The following is a 23,300-nucleotide window of genomic DNA, read 5'->3' as shown; positions in this document are numbered from 1 at the left end:
TAAAAAAACTTTTTGCCCTTCGAGTTGAAGATGGCCTGGGCTTGTGAATTTTTTACAGACTATTCCATGCATTCCTGATTTGAACCTCATCAGTTTTAAAGCTAATTAGTTGATCTATATCGTCAATTCTACCTCCATAAGATATGTCCTATTCTGTTCTCTTCGAATTCATGGCCATTACACTCATTTAGGCCTTATAACCTTAATGAATAGAACAGTCTCTTAAGTGTCTCCCAATCTTACAATCTCTCTTCATGTAGCTGCCAAAATTATTTCTCTAATACATAGATTTCACTTATGTGCTTCCCTTGCTCAAGAATTTTCAGTGGCTTCTTATTCTCTTATGGTAAAATACGAACTGTTCAGCTTGGCATCTAAATCTTTTCCTAGATGATTCCAGCACGTTTCACACACTTTGTATAACTCCATTTCATGGCTCTTTGTTTCAGCTAAATTGGCCCTTTTGTTCTGTCACATTTCATACCCCTTCTCCTATGCCTGGAAAAGCTCATCTCCAGCAATACCTACCAGAAGGTCTTTCTTGTTCCAGCTAGTTTAACATTCTCTTCTTTAAAAGATAAGTTTCTTATCTGGATATCTGTCTTGTATGCATAGTTTCTGAGGGCTGGGACTCTTACTTGTTTTTGTGACCCTACCACCAATTAATAAATGCTTTTTGTATGTTAAATGAAAGAGGACAGTTTTAGGAAAGGCTGCAATAGCAGCTAATGATGCAATAGATTAAGCTAGTGGTATGACTCTGGGCAAATCCCTTAACTTCAATTTCCTTAATTATGGAATAGGAATAATTTATTTGCTGAGAATCAAATGAGATCATATTTACAAAAGGGCTTAGCTCAGTAGCTGGCACATAGTAAATGCTATTTAAACTTGTCCCTACCAAAAGACACTGTTAACTAATGGGAAGGGGGTGCTTGTAGACGCGAGTAGGATGGGGCAGTTTTCCTGAGAAAGACAAGGTTCTGTATAGTGTATTATATTTGGTTGGTGCTTCACCTCCGTGCTTTTACTTTGTCAGCATCTTCAATAAGTAATAAATGCTCACGGACCGATTAGGGAGAATGGGGCAGTGAGTGCTCGGGAGAAGTCTAAGGCACTGATGGTGTGTGGTGGGGATGGAGTTGTTACGTGTGTGTCTGCATTTGGGTCTCTCACTGATGGTCTGCTCTGTCCACTTCTAGCGATCTCACTCTCTCTCCGGCGCGGGGTTTGACTGCCACGAGCTGGGGGTTCCGAGGATGTGGCGCGCGGCGGCCAGGCACCACTGCAGAGGGGCAGCCCAGCATCGGCAGAGATGCACTCTCTGGAGGGGGCTCTGGCCCGCGGGCCCTGGGCCAGACTGGAGCTGCCAGGGGGTGTGGCCTCCGAGTTCGGGTCTTTGGGCGGTGCCAATCGCGGAGGGGGCGTGGTCTCTGCGGGCAGTTGGGCTGGGCGACGTGGGGGGCCTCAAGGTAGTGGGTGTGGCCACTGGGTGTGGCTGTTCCAGGCGGGGGCGTGGCCTCCAGCGCGGGAGGGGGCCGGCGAGCCTTCCAGGACGGGGGCGGGGTCCAGTCTCCGCGCGGGCGGCGGGCGCGTGGGTGGGCGGGAGGGGGTAGGGGGCCCGGTGGGCTTGGCGAAGGCTGTGGGGGTAGGGGAGGTGGGATAGATCCGGAGGGGGCGGGGGCGGGTCCGACCGGCGCATGCGCGCTGCATTGTTTTGACTGAAAATGCCGTCGGTTTCGAAAGCGGCGGCGGCGGCGGTGGCGCTGAGCGGATCCCCCCCCCAGACGGAGAAACCGACTCATTACAGGTCAGTGTCCCGTGCCGCCCCCTACCGCCCGGGGTTGTCGCCGTCGTAGCCGCAGTCACCTCCGCCACGGCAGGCGGGAAGCGGCCTCGCGCGCCCCCGCCCCCGCCGCCGAGCGCTTCGGCCCGCGCGCCTGCTTCCCCCACCCCTTTCTGCCCAGATCCCGGTCCTACTCTCGTCTTGGCCTCGCGGGCTCCGGGCTGTACCGCTCTGAGCCGGAGGCGGCGGCGCGGCGCGGGGCGGGGCGGATGAAGCGCTCCCGCGGCCTCCGAGCAGCCGCCGCCGCCTCCGTTCTCCCCGCCCTCCCCTCCCCCCGCCCGCGGAGCCGCCTCCCAGCCCGCCCCTCCCCCAGGCCTCTCCGCCTGCTGGACGCCCGGGCTCCGGGCCGGGCCGGGCCGTGTCTGGTCGCGTCGGGCCGGGCCGGGCCGCGCCGCGCTGCGCCGCGCCGCCCCGCCCCACTCCCCGCCGGACACTTTGAACTTCCTGTCTAGTGACCGCTACGCGGCCTCCCGGGCTTTCCCCAGACCACCTGGGCCCCTGCCGTCCAACCCGTCTCCTTCCCGCGTCCCGGAGCTCTGGGGTCTTCCCTTCTACCCCTCACCCTCTGGTGACTGCCACTCTGCTGTTTCCCTGTCCCCATGCCTTGCCTGGAACCCCAGATGCCAGGCCTAACGTGCCAACCTTTACCTACACCCACATCCCTCACACACCCCCTCTTCCCTCCATTTGAAAAGTGCTGAAGCAACCTAGGTTTTAAGCAAAATTTTATAAAATCTACCTTCGGGACTGTTTTAGAACTGGCGTGAAAGTTGAATTCTGCATATTCTGAAGGAATCGGGATGGATGGGAGGGACTTGCTGCTTTTTGCTTTTTTCTTGTTGGACTTAAAGCAGACCTGAGTCTGGGGGATTCTCTTGCCCCCTTCCTCAATTGCAGTGTAATTGAAGATAGATGGCTCATAGGTCTATTTTACATAGAGATTCCTTGTCCAAGTTTGGCGTTGATTATTAAAAACCCATCAAGCAATTAATATTAAGTTGCGTGGCCCTAATAAAGTTACATTATTAGACACAGTTTAGACTGACAATGAGAACTATAAGTTAACAAGCAAGCACTGCATCAAATGTATAGTACTTCCCTCCAGTTAAAACGACTTGTAATACCATTTATCTTTTTAGGTATCTAAAGGAATTTAGGACAGAACAGTGCCCCCTGTTTTTGCAGCACAAGTGTACACAACACAGACCATTTACCTGTTTTCATTGGCATTTCCTAAATCAGCGTCGCCGTAGACCCATCCGAAGGCGTGATGGAACTTTTAATTATAGTCCTGATGTATATTGTACAAAATATGATGAGACTACAGGAATTTGTCCGGATGGTGATGAGTAAGTGTATAACTTTCTTTTTGTACTTTTAGTAAGTTATGGTGATTATCAAAGCGATTTTAATAATAGTTTGCATTTTACCTGGACAAAGACAATTCTTTGGCATCACATTGGAAAGTGAAAGAAGCTTTAAAGATTTTAACTAAAATTAATGACTTACCTGAAATTATTTATCTAATGTATGGAAGATTCTGCCTAAATTTTAAGTTTTAAAAGTATGCCAAGAATTTCCTCCTTTGTCACTGTTATTATTCAGATTGCTTATACAGTTGATAATAGGTCAGCATAAGTTGATGGCTGACTTTAAAACTTTTAGCAATTTAAAAGAATTGGGTTTCCTCTCTACTGGTAGTAATGAAATTTAAATTGTCTTTTGTAAAATGTTATAAAGTAATTCTTTTGTAAGAAATAAAGTACAAAATGACCTGAATTTTAAACTAGAAAACAATATTGAAAATTGCTTACCCCCAAAAAAGTTTACTGCAAAAAATAATTGGAATGGAAGTGACCATTAGTGTCACTGACCAAAGATTGAATTGGAAGTAGATGATTTTATGGAAAAAATGTAACTTTATATTGAACCAAGTCACAGTTTTTCTGTATTGTTTTGACATTTAATAAGTACCCTTTGTGTACTTTCCAAAATGTGTAATCAATGAAGGAGAATTATACTCCCTTGCTTTGTACAGAGAAGGCCTTTTTCAGAGACTGATTACTAAAAAAAAATTCTTGAGCTATGGTTGTTAGTGTGGTAAGGATAAATTCCACATATTATCATTTCTGAAAAATTTTAATTATTTCTTCTGTGGCCCTCTGTTGAATATGATAGTATCATGCTAGTCTGTAAAAGATGCATTGGATAATTTCTGTTTTTCTGTATTTGTTTTTGAGCTTTTTATGCCTTGATGTGTTGTTACATTTTTTTAAAGTGGCATGCACAGCTGAGAAATCCTTTCTATTTCCATTCAAAAATATCTGGAGGTCTATCATATCTAATGTTCCTAACATTCTCTTCTGGTCCTTTAGTTCTTTTTTTTTTGATTAAATTTATCTAGGTCTAAGAGGGATAAAGTATTCCACTATTACAGTTTTTGTGTATGTTTCTATAACTCATTTAATTTTTCCCTTGTGTATTTTGTTCAATTTGGTATATATCTTTAGTGCTGATATTAACTCATTGACAATGGACCTTTTCAGCAACATGTAGTTTCCCTTTTTTAAAAAAATTAGGTCTTTTTAAAAACTGTTGCTTTGTCTGAAGTCATGGTTACTATCCCTACTTTTTTTTTTTTTTTAATGGTAATTGAAGTATGATCTATTTTACTTTGGCTTTTATTTTAACTGTGTATTCATTTTTGTTTTAAGTGTGTTTCTTGTAAACATGTTACTGGATTCAGCTTTCTAATCTGTTTTCTTTTATAGGTGAGTTAATTTACGTACAGTTAGGATTTTAAATTTTGTATTTCATTTCATTCTATTATACTTTTCCTTCTCTTTGGTGTCTGCAAGATTTCCCCTAACCTCCCTCCCCCCCCCAGGCAGTTGGGGTTAAGTGACTTGCCCAGGGTCACACAGCTAGGACGTGTGTCTGAGGCCAAATTTGAACTCAGGTCTTTCTGACTTAAGGACTGGTGCTCTATCCACTGTATCACCTAGCTGGCCCCCTTGCAAGATCTTTATGAAGAAAAAGAATGTGTTCTAGTTCTGGTGTAAAATGTTTATTTCTCTGCCCCTGTTCTGATCCCTTTACCCAGAATCCATAACAGGTGCTTATCTTTTTCCCTTTCTTTTAAGTGCCTCTTTCAAATCCATCCTTCTAAGTAAGAGTTTTACTTACACTAAGTTCTCCCTTTATCATTTTCTCTTATTTTCCCTTTTCCCTTCTCCTTCCTCTTTTCCTCAAGTCAAAATCTCTTCCTGTACTCAACTTTATGCGTAAGTTCTATCCTTCTTTGATGAATTCAAATGAGACTGAAGTTCAAGTATCTCCTCCTCCTCCATGTTTGTATAAATTTATATTTAAATACCCCAATTATGTGAAGTAATTTTCCCTATTTTTTTCTGTCCCTTCTCCTTCACCAACATATTCCTCTTCCATTTCCATGTTCTTAAGATCATCAAAATATAATAGAACCATTCCTGATTCTATTTAGATGTTCTCTCTGACCTTTGACGATGATAGGGTTTTGAGGGGACATGAATACCATCTCTCTATACTCTAATACAGCTTATTTTGTGCATGTTGATCTTTCTCTTGATTCCAATGTTTGCATTTCAAAGTTTCTATGTAGCTCTGATCTTTTAAGAATACTTAGAAGTTGTCTCTTTCATTGAAGATCTATTTTTTCCCATTAGAGTTATGTTCAGTTTTGTGGATGTTAGTTATTCTGGTTGTAAGCCTTTATCTTTTTTCTTCTGGAATATCACATTTCATGTTGTCTACTCTTAAAGTAGTGGCTATGTTATGGAGTTTTTGTGGGATCCTGACTATGGCTCTTAAGTATTTGAATTCTTTTTTTCTTGCTGTTAGCAATATTTTTGTTTTGATCTGGAAACTCTGGAGTTTAGCTGTAATTTTTCTGGGAGTTTTTAATTTTGTGTTTTCTGTCAGGAAATGATCAGTAGAGGCTTTCAGATTCTTTTGTCTTCTCTAGTTCTAAGCTATCTGAGTAGTTTTCTTTTTAAGATTCCTTGAAATAATATGGCAAGGTTCAGGTAGATCTTGCCAGTTTTTCTTGCAAGTTTTTTCTCTTAATATTTTTTCCTTTCTTTTTAAAAATAGTATTTTTCCAAATACATGAAATATTATATATAATAATAGTAATATTAAAATAGTTTTCAGTATTCACTTTTGCAAAACCTTGTGTTCAAAGTTTTTCTCATTCTTTCTTCCCTTCCCCTTTTCCCAAGACAGCAAGCAATATGATATAGGTTAAACACGTGCAGTTCTTCTAAATATATTTCCATATTTGTCATAATGTGCAAGAAAAATGAGATCAAAAGGGGAAAAAAAAAACATGAGAAAGAAAAAACAACAACAAAAAGGTGAAAATACTGTTTTGATTTTGATCCATTCAAGTCTGGATAGTTGTTTCTCTGGATGCTGATGGTACTTGCTATTTTGATGTATTTTCCTCAATTTTTGCAGTGAGTTACTTTATATTTTCTAATAATTTTTTTTAAGGCTTTTGACTTTGAATATTTCTCATATTATCGAGACTTATGAAGACATGTCTTGTCTTATGGAGACGTTAACTTCTATTTTGTAAATTCTAATTCTCAGCTAGGTCTCCCCTCCCACCCACCCTAAGGTTTTATATCCCTAGTTCCAAGTTGTTAATTTCTTTTCTCAATTTTTTTTCTATTAACATTCTAGTTTTGTTTTTCCAAAAAAATTTTTGCTCTTTTTTTTTTTTTTAAAAGAGGTCTTACTTCATCTCTTTTTCCCTCAATAGTTTATTTTTTCCAAATACATGTAAAGATAGTTTTCAGCATTCATTTTTGTAAGACTTATTCCAAATTTTTCTCCCTCTCTTCCTTATCCTTCTTTGCCAAGACAGCATTGCTTCATTTTTTTCAGGAATTATAGATGAATTTGTTCCCAAGCTATGATTTGCTTTGAGACTTTGCCTTTGAAGTCAGTTTTCTTGATTTGGGTTTGGTTCTTCTATATCTTTGTCATCATAATAGCTCTATATGGTTGAATTTTTGTTGTTGTTGTTGTTGTTGTTGTTGTTGTTGTTGTTGTTGATGTTAGGGCCAGGTTATTCATACATGGGGTGGGGAAGAGGAAGAAAAGAAGGGAGGGTGATATTTGGGCTGAATTTTTTCTTCTCTTGGGTCTTATCACTGGTTTCTTGGGTTTTAGTAGGGATAGCTCAGACTGGAGATTTAGTCATTGTGATTTTATTCCATGGGTTTCCCAAGCAGGAACAAGAGAATGAGCATTTATATAGTAACATATATATGCCAGGCACTATATCAAGCACATGACAGTTATCTCATTTAACCCCAGTGACTTGCCCAGAATTACAACTAGTCAGTATCTGAAGATAGATTTGAGAGAGAAAATAATCCCTGGTCATAAAGAATTTGCATTTTACAGGGGACATAAAATTTATAAATATATGGATACAAATAGTAAAAGGTAATTTGAAGAGAACATTGACAATTGATGTCTTAAATACAGCTTTTTGGAAGAGGTGGCAGGAAGCAGAGATAAGCAAGAATATTCCAGGCTTGGGGGACAGCCAATGAAAAGGCACGGAGCTGGGAGTTGGAAGTGTTTTTTGGTGAGGAACAGAAGGAAGGCGAATTGTTCCTAAATTGTGGAATAAGTGCAGGGGAGTGAAGGGAACTAAGTTCTGAGATCTGAGTTTAAATCTCACCACTGGTTCATTTGGAATGTGTGATCCTGGACAAGTTCTTTTTCTCTTTCTTTCTTTCTTTTTAATTTTCAATAGTATTTTATATTGCATATATTTATGTATATATGTATATATGTGTGTATATTTGTTAATATTCATTTTTGTAAGATTTTGTGTTCCAGATTTTTCTCTTTTCTCCTTCACCTCCCTCCTCTCCAAGACAGCAAGCAATCTGATGTAGGTTAAATTTGTATAATTCTTTTAACATTTTCATATTTGTCATATTGTGCAAGAAAAATCATACCCAAAGAGAAAAAAACATTAGAAAGAAAAAAAAAACATAAAAGTGAAAATACTATGATTTGATCCATATTCAGGGTCCATAATTCTCTCTGGATATGGATGGCATTTTCCATCCCAAGTCTATTGGAATTGCGATCACATAATCTTGTTTTTGCTGTGTACAATATTCTCTTGGTTCTTTTCACTTCACTTAGTATCAGTTCATGTAAATCTTTCCAGGCTTTTCTGAAATCAGCTTGCTCATCATTTCTTATAGAACAATAATATTAAATTACATTCAGATACCATAATTTATTCAGCTATTCTTTAACTGATGAGCATCCAGTCAATTTCCAGTTCCTTGTTACTAAAAAAAAGGGTTGCTACAAATATTTTTGCACATGTTCATTCTTTTCCCTCCTTTATGATCTCCTTGGGATACAGACCCACTAGACATTGCTGGATCAAAGGGTATGCACAAAATGATAACCTTTTGGATATACTTCCAAATTGCTTTCCAGAATGGTTGGATCATTTCACAACTTCACCAATAATTCATTAGTGTTTCTGGACAAATTTTTTAATCTCAATGCACTAAGTAACTCTCAGACACTATTCTTTTTTTTTTTTTTAATAGCTTTTTATTTACAAGTTATACGTATGGGTAATTTTACAGCATTGACAATTCAAACCTATTCTTTAAAAAAAAGATATTGCTGTAAATTGATAGAGGGAGTTTCCTCATCTGGAGGTTCATCATACTAATGAAATCTCAGGTTCATTACCTATTTTCATTGATTTGATAGTCATTCCTGTAGAGCCTTTTGAATTCTAGGAAGCAGATGAAGTCACCAAGGATGAAACTGGAAAGAGGTCCCAGGACAAAGCCGGGGGAACACTTATGCTAAGAGGTGGGAAATGGGTAATTAACTATTGACATGTTAGGATGATTTTAGACTTTGGGATGGACCTAATAATTAGAGAGAGGTTGAGATGTGTGAGAGAGACTAATGATTTTTTACCATCTTAAATATTTTTACCATTTTTACCATTTTTACCATTTTTACCATCTTAAATAATTGGGTTTTTAAATTTATTTTTACAAATTTTCTAGTGCTAAAATGGGTATATTTCTAAATGCATATCAGTGGTAGACACAAAAAATTAGAAATTAATCTTGTTAAGTAGATGTAATGCATGGAAATTCATATTACAAGATTGACTTCTCAAACTAAGTCTTTAAGGATATTGGAAGAAATAGAATTTTCCGTTCCTATTCAAAGAATTGACGTAGTTTGATTTTAAAGAGTAATACTCTGGGAGAAAAATAATTCTGTGTAGAGCAGTTTCAGATTGCTTTATTAATAATTTTTAATGATGAAGTATAAATTGGATGAGATCTTATTAGATCAGAATCTCTGGGAAAGTGAGTTTGTGTGTTTACTTTTGGTTGATAAGAAATTTAGGGACAGCTAGGTGGCGCAATGGATAGAGCACCAGCCCTGAAATCAAGGAGGACCTGAGTTCAAAAGTAGTCTCATTCACTTACCACTTCCTAGCAGTGTGACCCTGTTCAAGTCACTTAATCCCAATTGCGAAAGGAAGGAAGGAAAGGAATTTATCAGAGATGTTCTAATTAAGGAATAAAAGGTTGCTTGATGATAATCTGATACTTTCAGCAAATTCTAAAGTGATGCATATTTTGAAATATTTTCAGTGGTTTCTGTGACATTGGATTGTTTTTGAGTAAGGTATTGGTAGGTGGACAGAGTAATATTTTGGTAAACTTGTAAGTTGCCTTTTGGAAACAAAAAAATAGCATTGCTTTTGTAATGCTAGAAAAACTGAGGCAAGATAGAGATTAGAGAGTATTTAATAATTTATTTAAAAGGGAGAGATTTAATGGGGCCACATGGATCCTTGGTTTGGTCCCAGGGCTGAATGAGAATATCTAAAGAATCCAGCCAACAATCTGAGTTCTCAATGACATATATACATGGTGGCTTGGAGTCAGGGTGCTGAGAGCAGGAGGTGAGAGGGGGATGACATAATAGAAGGAGGCACCCTGGAGATGGGGAAAGGTATCTTAATAAGATGGTATCTGATATTCTGATAGTTTGGGATGGGGAGAGGCATTCTGATATCCTAAAATGTAAGATCTTTTATCCTTATCAAATATTCTGATTAAGAGGGAGGGGTGGTTTTGTAGGATTGAGCAGAACAATTATAAACTGAGGCAGAACAATTAGGGAAAGGAGAACTGTGGCAAAACACTTTGAAAGCTGGTTTTAAAAATATATTATTCTGATGTTTTGTCCAAAAGTCTTTGAATACAGGATAAGTGTCTGTTTAATTGAAACCTAAATTTTAGACTTTGCTTCACCATTTCCTTTCTGTCCTTGTCAAGTCATTTAATCAGTTGCTATCAGATGAAGCTAGAAATGTCTTAGTTTTCATTATCTGTAATGCTTTTTAAGGTTTACAAACTATTTTCCCCACAGCAAATTTGGTAGTGGTAGTGAAATGTTATTGTTGCCATTTTACAGTTGGAGATTTATTTACAGGTTTATTTTATAGGAGTCATAGGCACCAGTGGATTAATTGGTGGAATTCCGACCATCATTCTTGCCATTAAACCAGACTGATTAGAATTCTAATGAAATGAGTTTACAATCATTTTTATATTTTACAAAGATAAAAGTTATTAGTTGACATTCAGAGGTAAATTAGTACTGATTGTAAAGCAAATAGCTTTGTGTATTGTTAGACATTCTTTTCTGTGATGTTGTCATAGAAATTTTGTCCTTTGAAAACTATCATTGGTTTATGAATTTGATTCATAAAACTGTCTTAATGACAAAACTATATTTCAAATACTACATAATTTAAAGAACTCAGTAATTAGTAGGTTTGTTCTCATTTTCTTTTCTTCCATTGTTGATTCAGTGTGTATAAATCTATACTTATTAAGAACCCTAGTTGACATTCTGGTTTTTACTAAAGAATTTAAGTGTTTGTAATTTTTAATTAGAGGATGAAGTTACTTGTTTTGATAGTTTATTATGGTGTTTTAAATTTCTTTACCATCTTTCACAAGGGATTTCAAAGAAGTACTTAGTAATTAGTGCTTGTTCTACTGAAAGAGGAAATTTCTTTCTTCCCTCCCCCTACATCCATCCTAAAAGCATTGGAGAATTGTACATTTTTTTCAAGTCTACCCTTTAGTTACTGGCAAAAGGTAAAATTATAATTCTGAATTTTAGGAATCTTCTTGGACCAAATTAATAAATTGTAAAAAACCTAACCCTTATTTAATTATCTATTTCTCAAGGTGATTTTTAAATATTAACAGTTAAGAATAGATTTTTAATGATAGACTAATAATTATAATAGATGTTATATATTAAGGTACATTATTGGACATCTCAGAATATAATTTTAGACTGTTCTACTCACTATCTGGAGTCATTATGAAAGTGTAGAATATAAGTTTTGGAAGTTGAATGATAATAGAATCATCCAATTTTCAAGTTGGAATCAACTTAGTCCAACTAACTTATTTTATAGAAACTCGGCTCCAAATTAATCATTTAAAAAATTTTACATTTATAATTGCTTTACAATTTTCAAAGCTCTTTACATTTGTTTAATGTTATACAGCTCCTACTGTGGCAGAGCAGAGAGATTAAAATCCATGTCTTTTGACTCCGCTTCACCAAGTATTCTTTCTACAATACTGTGCATTCATGAAACTTTGTGATTTTTGTGAAGCTTGGTTGTGTTATATAATAGGGTATAGATACAGGTTAGTTCCAAAAGCAAACTTAAGTATATAATGAAGAAAACACTGGCTTATTTACATAAATGTTTCCTTACATTAGTCCATGTGCTCATCTCTTCCATTTGTGTACCATATTACAGTAGTGACCTAAAGGGAAAGTAAAGTGATCAGAAAATATTGATCAGACCTGAAGTGGTAGACATATTGAAGAAAAAGTGATTAAAAATGAAGGATCAAGTAAAACCCTCTTAAACTATTTGCTAATCCTTTTCTATCTGTGAACTTGCCAGGGTATGTCTAGGAGTTGGTCCATTTGTTTAAACAAATCTATTCAGTCAGAACATTTGATTTTATATTTTATATGCATATGTATACACATATCTGCATTACTCTTTAGTTAATGGTTATAAGTACTTTTACTCATTGAGTAAAAGGGAAGTATAGAAACCCATATCTCATTATATAAGATACGTTATGTTGTTTTTCACAGTCATATCTGACCCCATTTGGAGTTTTCTTGGCAAAGATAATTGGAATGGTTTGCCATTTCCTTCTCTGGTTCATTTTATAGATGAGGAAACTAAAGCAACTAAGATTAAATAACTTCACTAGGGTCACACAGCTAATAAGTATTTGAGATTAGATTTGAACTCAGTAAGATGAGTTTTCCTGATTCTAGGTCCTGACTATCCACTGAGCCACCTAGCCCCCCCACATGCACACACACACACACACACACACACACACACACAAATAAATGCATACACACATGTATTAGAGTTCATCTTGTAATTAACTTGAACATACTGATAAATGTATTTGGGAATAATCTGTATAGATTATTGATATTATCAATATAAATATTGATAATATTCTTCTCAAAAGTTTTCAGTAATTCTAAAACTAAATTGACATTTAAAGCCCTTCTTAATTTGACTTCAATTTAGCTTTTCAATATTCCAGTGGATTTGTGACTTCATCTGTGCAGGTATTCCTTCTATAACAATGCAGATCAGAAGCCATTCATTTCTTTCTAGTATAACTCTAATCCTTGTCCTCTTGTAAATTTGCCAGAGACAGATCATACAATGTACAAGAGACTTTATTTTTGTTGTTGTTGACCTTGTGGAATGTCTGTGAAATAGTTAGGTGGTCTATCACTTTGATCCCTTTTTTTTTTTAAACTTTTCATTTTCTTTCATTTTTTTTTTATTAAAGCCTTTTATTTTCAAAACATGCATGAATAATTTTTCAACACTAATCCTTGCTAAACCTTGTGTTCCAGTTTCCCCCTTTGCCCCCACCCCCTCCCCTAGATGGCAAATAGTCCAATATATGTTAAACATGGTAAAAATGTTAAATCCAATATATGTATACATATTTATACAATTATCTTACACAAGAAAAATTAAATCAAAAAGGAAAAAAAAGAGAAAGAAAATAAAATGCAAGCAAACAACAACAACAAAGAGTGAAAATGTGATCCACACTCAATTTCCACAGTCCTCTCTCTTAAGTATAGATGGCTCTGCTCTGTTCATCACAAGATCATTGAAAATGGCCTGAATCAGCTAATTGTTGGAAAGAGTCACAGTCATCAGAATTGATCATCATATAATCTTGTTGACATGTACAAGATTATTCTGGTTCTGCTTATTTTACTTAGCATTAGTTCATGTAAGTCTCTTCAGGCCTCTCTGAAATCATCTTGATGGTTTCTTTTAGAACAATAATATTCCATAACATTCATGTACCATAATTTATTCGGTCATTCTCCAACTGATGGGCATCCACTCAGTTTCCAGTTTCTTGCCACTACAAAAAGGGCTGCCACAAACATTTTTGCATATGTGGGTTACTTTCCCTCCTTTAAGATCTCTTTGGGATATTAAGCCCAGTAGAAACACTAGAGGGGCAAATGCACAGTTTTATAGTGCTTTGGGGCATAGTTCCAAATTGCTCTTCAGAATGGTTGATTTAGTTCACAACTCCACCAATAATGTATTAATGTCCCAGTTTTTCCACATCTCCAACATTTGTCATTATCTTTTCTTGTCATCTTAGTTACTCTTCTGAGGTATGAAGTAGTGTAGTACCTCAGAGTTGTCTTAATTTGCATTTCTCTGATCAATTCATTATTCCATTTATTCAATTATTGATTCAACATCTTCTCCATTCTTGTTTTCTTGATAGCATTCTTTATAATGTTTCTTTTGCACAATTCCTTATCGTTAATGCTTTGTATTCATTGATTTAGCAGCCAGCCTGTGTCCCTCATGCCTCTCTTTTTAGTCCTCCTTCAACTTCATTTCTTCAGAGACTATTTGTAGTCATATAATCAGAAGAATATTGATGTAGAGAAAAATAACTTTGTTTCCATAAGAAGCTTGGGATTATTTTGCAGTTTTCCAAAGTCAATCTAGCCTGCATTCATCCATCTCTTTGCTTCCTGTCCCAGCCTAACTCTTCTGTATATTTTTGTTTTTTAGATAGGTTTTTTTGGTAAGCAACAGATTTTGTATTCTTATGTAATCTTGTTATTCATTTTATTGAATTGTTTAATCCATTCATATTTGTTATGAGAATTAGATTAACATTTTTAAAATTTGTCTCTCATACTACTTTTTTTTCTGAATGAGGGTTTTAAAAAAAATATTATTCTTTTAAGATAATACTTTGTTACTATAGTTGTTTTTGCTTAATTTCAAGCTGTTTTTCTTCTCCTCAACCTCAGCACCTCCTCTCTGCCTTCTGTTTGTCAACCCTTTCTTTAGTTTTGGAGTTTTACTTAATTATTGATACCTTTCTCATTCTTTCCTTCAATTTTCTCATTCTTCCCCTCTTTTCTTCGCTTTCAATTTCTTTTATTTGTTAGAGGTTATCCCCCATTTTCTCTTCCTTTAAAATTTTTTTTTACTTTGTTCTTTTCATTAATATTATTCTCAACTCTTATTCTTTCTTTCATGGATCTTTATACTTTTTAACTGTTTTTTTGGTCTCTGTGTTCTCTATAAAATTAAACCTTCTAAAGTATACATTTGAATTCTTCTAGACAATTTCTACATTTTGCCTTGTTTTTATCGTTTCTTTCTCTCTTTTTTTCTCATTCTTAGAAGTGTCAGTTCCTGCAAGAGATAAATAAGTGCGTGTTCTCTCTTCTCTGAATTCTCCCCTGCCCAAGTGTTGTTTTCTATCTCAGCTACTTTATTTGTATTTCTCTTTTGCTTCATCAAATTTGTATTTGTATCAAATTAAATATTATATTATACTCAATTGTACGTGTATGATACTTATATATGCTTATATATTTACATGTGGTTTCATTCCACTTTCCCACCCCACAAAAATAATCCATTTGAGGTAGGGACTATGAGAATTATTTTTAATCTTTTTATATATTTCTAATACTTAGCAGAATGTCTTACAACAGAATATAAAAGTTTACTCGTATTATCTTTTTTTTTTTTTTTTTTACTCGTGTTATCTTACATGGAGTCATACTTCATTATTACTTAGCCCATAAATGTTTCTCTTTCCTTTCCCCATCCTTCCCCCTTTCCCTTTAAGAATTCTTCCCTTCTTCCCTCTCTTTTTTTCCTCCCTCCCTTCTTCCTTCTTCTTCCCTTCCTTTCTTCCTTTAAGTACCTGAGGCTAAAGTTGAGAATTCAGCTCCTCCTGACTCCAGGGCTTGTGCTCTTTTCTATTATTGAACTCTACCTAGCTGCCCCAAAACTATGTTTCAAGATAACCTTCTCTAAGCAAATGCTATATGTAATTTTTGGCTTATCTTCACTTTTGCTACCTTCCAATGGAAAACTTTGTATACTAAAATTTTAAGAGTCTTATTCTCAAGATACTGTTTTTCCTCTCCTTTCCTCCATTATCTCCCTCTCTTTTATTATATCTCTAAATGTACTTTATAGGTTTGGTCTTATAAGAGAATATAACTTTTCTCTACATAAGACAGTGTGGTATAGTAGAAAGAGCACAAAACTTGGAATTGGGGGACTTGCATTTACATGTTGGCTCTGTCATACTACTTTTGTGAGTTAACATTTATGAGCCTGAATTTTTGCATTTTGAAAATTATTGTAGTACTTCTCTCACAAGTAAGGATTAAATAAGGTTCTATCTATAAAGCCTTTTGTAATTAAGGCACTATAGAGATACTATGCTGCTATAAATAATATTTTAAGTATTCATTTTGAGAAATATTAACATAATTAAATATTTCAAGAATTTGAACCTTTGCTACTGAGCATTTCCCCTACCAATATAGATAGAAACCCCTTTATAGCTTGCAAGTGGTCTTTTAGAATTACTGATGATCAAATAACTTATTATCCTTAGTCATTCTGGTGATAAACATAAGCTGGTCTTCAGACACATGGGTTTGTTATATAGCCCATCGGTGTTTGATGCCTTTCTAGTATGGTAGGATCTGCTAGACATTGCTTTCTGGTAGTATATACTCAAGGTTAGCTCCTTGCCAAGAAGATGCATCAGAGAAGAACTTAAATTATCATTTCCTTGGAGGGAGGAGTCCTGGACCTGTGACTTCATCATATAGGGAACTCCTGATGAGAAAATTTCTTCTGCTAATGCAGAGCAGTTACCCACTTGTAGCTTATAGTTTACAGTCCAAAGAAGGAATATTTGACTTGGGGCCCAAGAACTTTATATATATATTTTATGATTGTATTTCAAAATAGTTGGGTTCTTTTTAAATTCTGTGAATAAAAAGGAGTCTTTGGCCTTCCTTAGACTGGCAGAGAAGTTCTTGACCCCCCAAAAAAGCTTACAGATCCTGATCTAGAGAATTGTCTTGGTATTACTGGGAAGCAACTTTGCTCTGATGGGCTGCATTGCTCTCAAGTTGTTGATGATAGTGGTTGTGGTAGTGATGTGTGTGTGGTGGGGAGTATTTATGAGGGAGCTTTTCTACCTTTTTTTTTTTTTTTTTTTTTTTTGCTCTTAGTACATTTCACAGTTCTCCTTTAAAGCACTCTTGCTTTGATCTTTTAGCCTTCTGCCTAATTATCAATTTCTCTAGTTATCAGTGACCATACTTCCAGTTAAAGTATTTATTTAATTTGAACTCGTGTCTATTTCATCTGTCATTACATTGGAAACTCCTTGAAAACAGATATTAACCAAATCTGTAATCTTTAAATATGATCTCTGTCAGAATCCCATGATCTTTTTTCTGAGATTGGAAAAGTTGGAAGTACAAGTTCCTTTTGCACCTCCAGTATCATTTTATTAGATATGTCTAACCAGGAGATGCTCATTAATTTTATTCTTTCTTTTTAACTTTAAATGGCAGACCAAATTTCAATGTAGAGTTTTGAAGGAACATATGAAAAAAAGAATTTAGAGGCATTGATATAATTCTAAGTGTTAAGGCAATTCCAACTTAGTTTCTAGTGAGATATAATTTTAAAAATACTTAGGTGTTCTATGTAAACCTCTTTTTCTTTGAAAGTGACTAACAGGATTTTAAAGGAAGAATTACCTTGATTTTTTTGTTTGTTTTAAAAGAAAATAAGTCTTTTTTTTTTTTTTTTTTTTTTTTACCCCTCCTTGTCTCTTTTCCAAAATTGAAGTACCACTCAGAGACAGTCTCATGTTTGAAAGTTCATTTGTTTGCTTTTCATAAAGTTGGTGTCTAATTCTGTTATTGTCTCTGAAATGGGTGTTGGGATGATTATTTTCATCAATTAATTGAGTTTCCAAATATGAATTACCAGCATCTAAGTAATTAGACTCAGTTAAGTAATAGGACACAATTAAAAATGACTGGCTTGAACATAAATGTTAAATTAAGAAGGCCTTGTAGGATCAATGACTACTATTTTATGAATGTTAAGTGCTAATTAATAGTCTGTTCTACATAGTAGAATAACAAAATTTAGGATTAGATTAAGATTGTTGGTGTGAAATTGAGATTTAGCAAATGCTAATTTAGTGCTAGACTATGTTAGCATTAAGTAGTACAAAGAAGGGCCGCTAGGTGGTGCAGTGGATAGAGCACCAGCCCTGAAGTCAGGAGGACATGAGTTCAAATCCAGCCTCAGACACTTAACACTTCTTAGCTGTGTGACGTTAGGCAAGTCACTTAGCCCCCAAAAAAGAAGTACAAAGAAAGGCAAGAAATATCGGCTGTTAAGGAGCTCTCCCTACTAGCAGAGACAACCACTTGCAAGCAACTATGTACATATAGCATATATATAGTGTAAATGAGAGGTAACAGCATTGACTCTGCAAAGAAACATGACACATTTGTAAGTATAAACTATAATAATAATTTGGCTGTCATTTTATTGTTTATTTAGTCAATAAAACTGTAAATCAAGTCCTAATTTGTAGTATTTGCCATTTTTCAGTTTAAGAATCAACAGGTTAGAACTGAGTAGCACACTCCTGGAGGCAGTCAGGAGGGAAGATGGAGGGTCTGAATCTTGAGAGAAGGGAAAGCAAAAAGGTCTCTTCTACTTTGTATGAACTGAGCCTTGAAAATGGCTTGAAAAATCTGAGATGAGGAGAACCTGCATCAGGCTTGTGGCTATGTAACTGGGAAAAACGGATATAAGAGAGATAATTATGAAGATTTAGAAACAAGAGTTAGTAACTGTTGTGTATCCTGAGTAAATTTGAATAAAGTATTGAGGAAGATGCAGAAGTTGTTAGTCTACGTCACTAAAATAAATCTAATATATTTTTGTAGGGAAAGGTAAATACAGCCACAAAGTTAAACTTCTTAATCTGATAATTGTCTTTTCCCCCAAAAAATTAGGGCAGAGTGCCTTAATTTTATTTGAGTTAGTGATTAGTCTTTTACTTATTTAAAATAGCTATGAGTTTTGAATCCCTTAGCAAGTTGTAGAAGTAGAATAATCCTGGAGCTTTGTATACATAGTATTTTTGTGCTGGAGCTAAGGAATGAGGAAATAGAATAACTAAAGCACTGTTATGCAGCAACAAGAATGCTCACACCTCTTTTAGCCATGCTGGGTTTTCACAGTATGCTCCTTGATACCGGTTCTTAAGTAGTAAGTTTCTTATTAAGAATTTCTATTTCTTTTCCAATAAAGTAAATCTTACTGTAGAAAAATCTCTAGACACTTTATTGGCTGTTTCTCACCCACTTAAAATGTCCTTTGTTCTGAAAAGGTACACACCCCTTTTCTCAGCCAGGACGATGATTGGTTCTGATTGATCACATGCATTTGTGACTGCTTTGCACTCCTACTGTTAGAAAGCTAGCTGCTTGAGGAGTTAATGACAGTTGCTTCTTTTGTGACTAGAATGTTTAGTTGTTATTTTTAAGAGACTTTTATATTGGTAGAGTACTGATGCCTTTTCAGTTGGCTTTTTAGAAAATTTGCATTTTTTTTTGTTTGCAGAATTAAACAAATTAGAAAAATGTTGACTTTTAAAAATAGCCATTAGAATAATGTTGAGCCATATTACATTGAAGGAAATTTAAAATACAAGTATGTTGAATACTTTTTTCTTGTTACCTTTTCCCTTTTCTTAGTACCAATTTTTTTTTCAGTTTTGATTTCTAGGATTTAGATTTATAATTTCTCTTCCTCCTCTCTCCCTCAATTGAGAAAGTTATATCAGTATATGGTATGTTCATATAGATATGATTTAAAAAAACTTATTTTAAAAGAAGCTTTATTTATAAACAAGAAAAAAATCCCTCCATTATGATGGCTTTAATTCTCATTAACTTTTAGAATACTTGACAAACCCCTTCCCCCCTTATAATTCTGGTTTTACATTAGTTAAATATTCAAAAAGTAATCATTAAAATAGATTTTGTTCAGGATACTTTTCTTGGCTCTGTGGAAAATATTGATATTATGTGCCATAGAGATAAGGATAACAAAATTTGTTACAGATTTTCTGTTCAATAATAATACTTTACATTTATAGGCTTTGCTGTAATTTACATTATGCTTTTACATGCTGTCTTGTTGTCTTCCACCATTTTGTTGTGGAGGTCATTTGAATAAGTACATTTCCTTAGTCCACTTAAGTTATAAGTTATAAGAGCTGATATTAGAATCTAGATCTTTGGTTCTTTTTTTGTCATGTCATGGGTGTTTATAAAAGTATACTCTTTAGCATGCCAGATTTGAAACATGACTTTATAGTATAAATAGTTTGTAGAGTGGGGAAGTTATTTTATAATAGTTTTATTAGATTTATTATTATACTTGTTGCCTTGGATACTCTTGAAATATTCAGTTGAGTATTCAACTGATTCAGTTGAAATATTGATCACTGGTAGAGAAAATAAAATCTGTCATTTTGACTTTGTCTTCTCTTTTACCATCTTCAGTACTAATTCTCTGCTTGGCAAATTTTTGTATCCATTAGTTGAATTTTTTGTGTTTTGTTGATTTGCTTTGCTTTACAAACATTCTTGAGGAGATTGCTTTTTTTTTTTTAATTAGTGGGGGCATTCTAAAAATAGGATTGTCTTTACACAATGTATTATTTATGAAGTGCTGCTTTGAAACATTTCTGTATTTAATGTCATAGTCCTGTCCTCTGATTCTAGTTTATAGGCAGACATTTAAAATAATTTATTTTTATTATGTTTGTTCCTCAATGAGAGTGGTATACTTAAAGTATCTCAAAACAAATCAATAATATATATTTACAAAGAGATAGTATTATTCAGGGTTTTTTTTTCCCTGTATATCTTAGTGTCTGACTCATAGTAGATGTTATAATAAATGCTTGTTGTTTGATATTATTTGAAAATAACTAGCTGACTTGAATATTTTGTGTAAATTAGGAAGAAAATGTTTGTAGAAGTTTGTTGATATACAAGATAAAATGTCCACACAGAATCCATTCTAAATAGTAAAAAATAACATCTTGAATCAGTTTATTGTTGTTTATTCTTGAAAGATTAGTTTGAAATATACTTTGATGTTTTAATTACTCACTGACCTCAGTGATGTATGTCATTTAATAAACGAACATTTATTAAGTACTTACTACCTGTTCCAGCCATTGTGCTAAGCCCTTGGAATATAAAAGCAAAAGACATGGATAGTTTACCTCTCAGATCTGTGGAAGAGGAAGGAATTTATGACCAAAGAAGAACTAGAGTTCATTATTGATAACAAAATAGATAATTTTGATTACATCAAATTAAAAAGCCTTTGTACAAACAAAACTAATGCAGACAAGATTAGAAGAGAAGCATTAACTGGGAAAACATTTTTACATTCAAAGGTTCTGATAAAGGCCTCATTTTCAAATTATATAGAAAATTGACTCTAATTTATAAGAAATCAAGCCATTCTCCAATTGATAAATGGTCAAGGATATGAAAGACAATTTTCAGATGAAGAAATTGAAACTATTTCTACTCATATGAAAGAGTGTTCCAAATCACTATTGATCAGAGAAATGCAAATTAAGACAATTCTGAGATACCATTACACACCTGCCAGATTGATTAAGATGACAGGAAAAGGTAATGATGAATGTTGGAGGGGATGTGGGAAAATTGGGACACTGATATATTATTGGTGGAATTGTGAACTGATCCAACCATTCTGGAGAGCAATCTGGGTATATGCTATCAAACTGTGCATACCCTTTGATCCCAGCAATGTTTCTATGGGCCTATATCCCAAAGAGATTTTAAAGAAGGGAAAGGGACCTGGATGTGCAAAAGTGTTTGTGGCAGCCTTCTTTGTAGTGGCTAGAAACTGGAAATTGAGTGGATACCCCATCAATTGGAGAATGGCTGAATAAATTATGGTATATGAATGTTATGGAATATTATTGTTCTCTAAGAAATAACCAGCAGGATGATTTCAGAGAGACCTGGAGAGTTCTATATGAACTGAACTGATGCTAAGTGAAATGAGCAGAACCAGGAGATCATTATATACGGCAACAAGAAGACTCTGGCTCTCTTCAACAATGAGATTATTTAAACCAGCTCCAATTGTTCAATAATGAAGAAAGTCATCTACACCCAGAGAGAGAACCGTGGGAACTGAGTGTGAATCACAACATAGCATTCTCTGTTGTTGTTTGCTGGTATTTTGTTTTCTTTTGCAGTTTTTTTCCTTCCTTCTTGATCTGATTTTTCTTGTGCAGCAAGATAACTGTATAAATATGTATACATATATTGGATTTAACATATTTTAACATATTTAATGTATTGGACTACCTGCCATCTAGGGGAGGGGGGGGAAGGAGGGGGAAATTTGGAACAGAAGATTTTGCAAGGGTCAGTGTTGAAAAATTACCCATGTATATATTTTATTAAAAAAAAGCAAAAGACAGATCCTATCTTCAATTATATTGTGAGAATCTAATGAGATATATATATATAAAGCACCTTTATTTTTTTATTTTATTTTTTTTTAAATTTAATTTAATTTTTTTATTTAATAGCCTTTTATTTACAGGTTATATGCATGGGTAACTTTATAGCATTAACAGTTGCCAAACCTCTTGTTCCAATTCTTCCCCTCCCTCTTCCCACCCCTTCCCCCTGATGGCAGGATGACCAGTAGATGTTAAATATATTAAAATATAAATTAGATACACAATAAGTATACATGACCAAACCGTTATTTTGCCGTACAAAAAGAATCAGACTCTGAAATATTGTACAATTAGCTTGTGAAGGAAATCAAAAATGCAGGTGGGCATAAATATAGGGATTGGGAATTCAATGTAATGGTTTTTGGTCATCTCCCAGAGTTCTTTCTCTGGGCGTAGCTGGTTCAGTTCATTACTGCTCCATTGGAAATGATTTGGTTGATCTTGTTGCTGAGGATGGCCAGGTCCATCAGAACTGGTCATCATATAGTATTGTTGTTGAAGTATATAATGATTTCCTGGTCCTGCTCATTTCACTCAGCATCAGTTCGTGTAAGTTAAAGCACCTTTATAAATGCTATTACCAAAACAAATTTTATTTCAATTTAAGAACTAAGTATAACTGCAGTACTTTTTTAATCAAAGAGGCTGAGGATAGGTAAAGTTAGAAAGTATAAGGTAGTCATATTTAAAAATCAAACTAAATGGAAGTTGAGGGAGTTCATCTTTGACTTCTTCAGAAACAAATAGCTCCATGGTGTGCTGGCTCTCTCAAATGTGCAGACCAGTGTGTTTTGCTCTCTAGTTTAAATAAAATCTTTTTATTCTTTGAGCACTTTATTTTTTGAGCACTTATCACTACTACTTTGTAACTTAATTATGCCAAGAAGAATGCTAACTTTTTGATCAATGTGTTATTTTCCTAGTCTGCCTTTCTGACCTTTTCTTCTTGTTATTTGTAGACTATTTTGCAGGGTCAGTGGTGGTACTAAATCTAACTGTGGAGCAACTTTGATATATAGAGGTGAGACTTTTCTGTGTAGTTCATAGATATTATAGGGAAATTAAGGGACTTAATTCATTTAGTTTGTAGTAATTTTCCCCTCTAATCCTTATCTTCAAGTCCAGCAAAAGTAGAGTTGTGTTTAAAAAGAAAGAAAACCAGAAGAATCCATCAGGAAATTAGAGATTCTAGAGATGGATTTAAGAAGTATATAAACATGTGTGAATATGTGACAAAACATAACTCAATAGTTAAGAATAGAAGCACTATATAATGTGAAAAATTGGATGACATTGTGGAG

At 35.2% G+C, this 23,300-nt stretch overlaps 1 protein-coding gene across 8 annotated transcripts in view; it reads left to right on the top strand.

Moving 5' to 3' along the window:
- Positions 1–23,300, top strand: part of UNKL (unk like zinc finger) — a 135,547-nt gene that overhangs the window by 6,417 nt on the left and 105,830 nt on the right. For 5 of the 8 annotated variants that reach the window (XR_004230826.1, XM_031945764.1, XM_031945763.1 and 2 more), the window contains exons 1-2: positions 1,728–1,810; positions 2,986–3,195. The exons of 1 other annotated variant lie outside the window; for it this stretch is intronic. Coding sequence is in view for 5 of the 7 variants with exons in the window: in XM_031945764.1 (XP_031801624.1) it covers positions 1,728–1,810; positions 2,986–3,195 (293 nt within the window). In the remaining 2 variants the exon portion in view is untranslated. Of the gene's footprint in view, positions 1–1,727; positions 1,811–2,985; positions 3,196–23,300 lie in introns of those variants that run through there. 2 more of the 8 variants (XM_031945762.1, XM_031945767.1) reach the window with 2 other exon arrangements.

The sequence above is a fragment of the Sarcophilus harrisii genome, chromosome 1 (assembly GCF_902635505.1).
Source record: "Sarcophilus harrisii chromosome 1, mSarHar1.11, whole genome shotgun sequence".
In the NCBI taxonomy this organism is placed as follows: Eukaryota; Metazoa; Chordata; class Mammalia; order Dasyuromorphia; family Dasyuridae; genus Sarcophilus; species Sarcophilus harrisii.
This window is presented reverse-complemented; position numbering and strand designations above follow the sequence as displayed.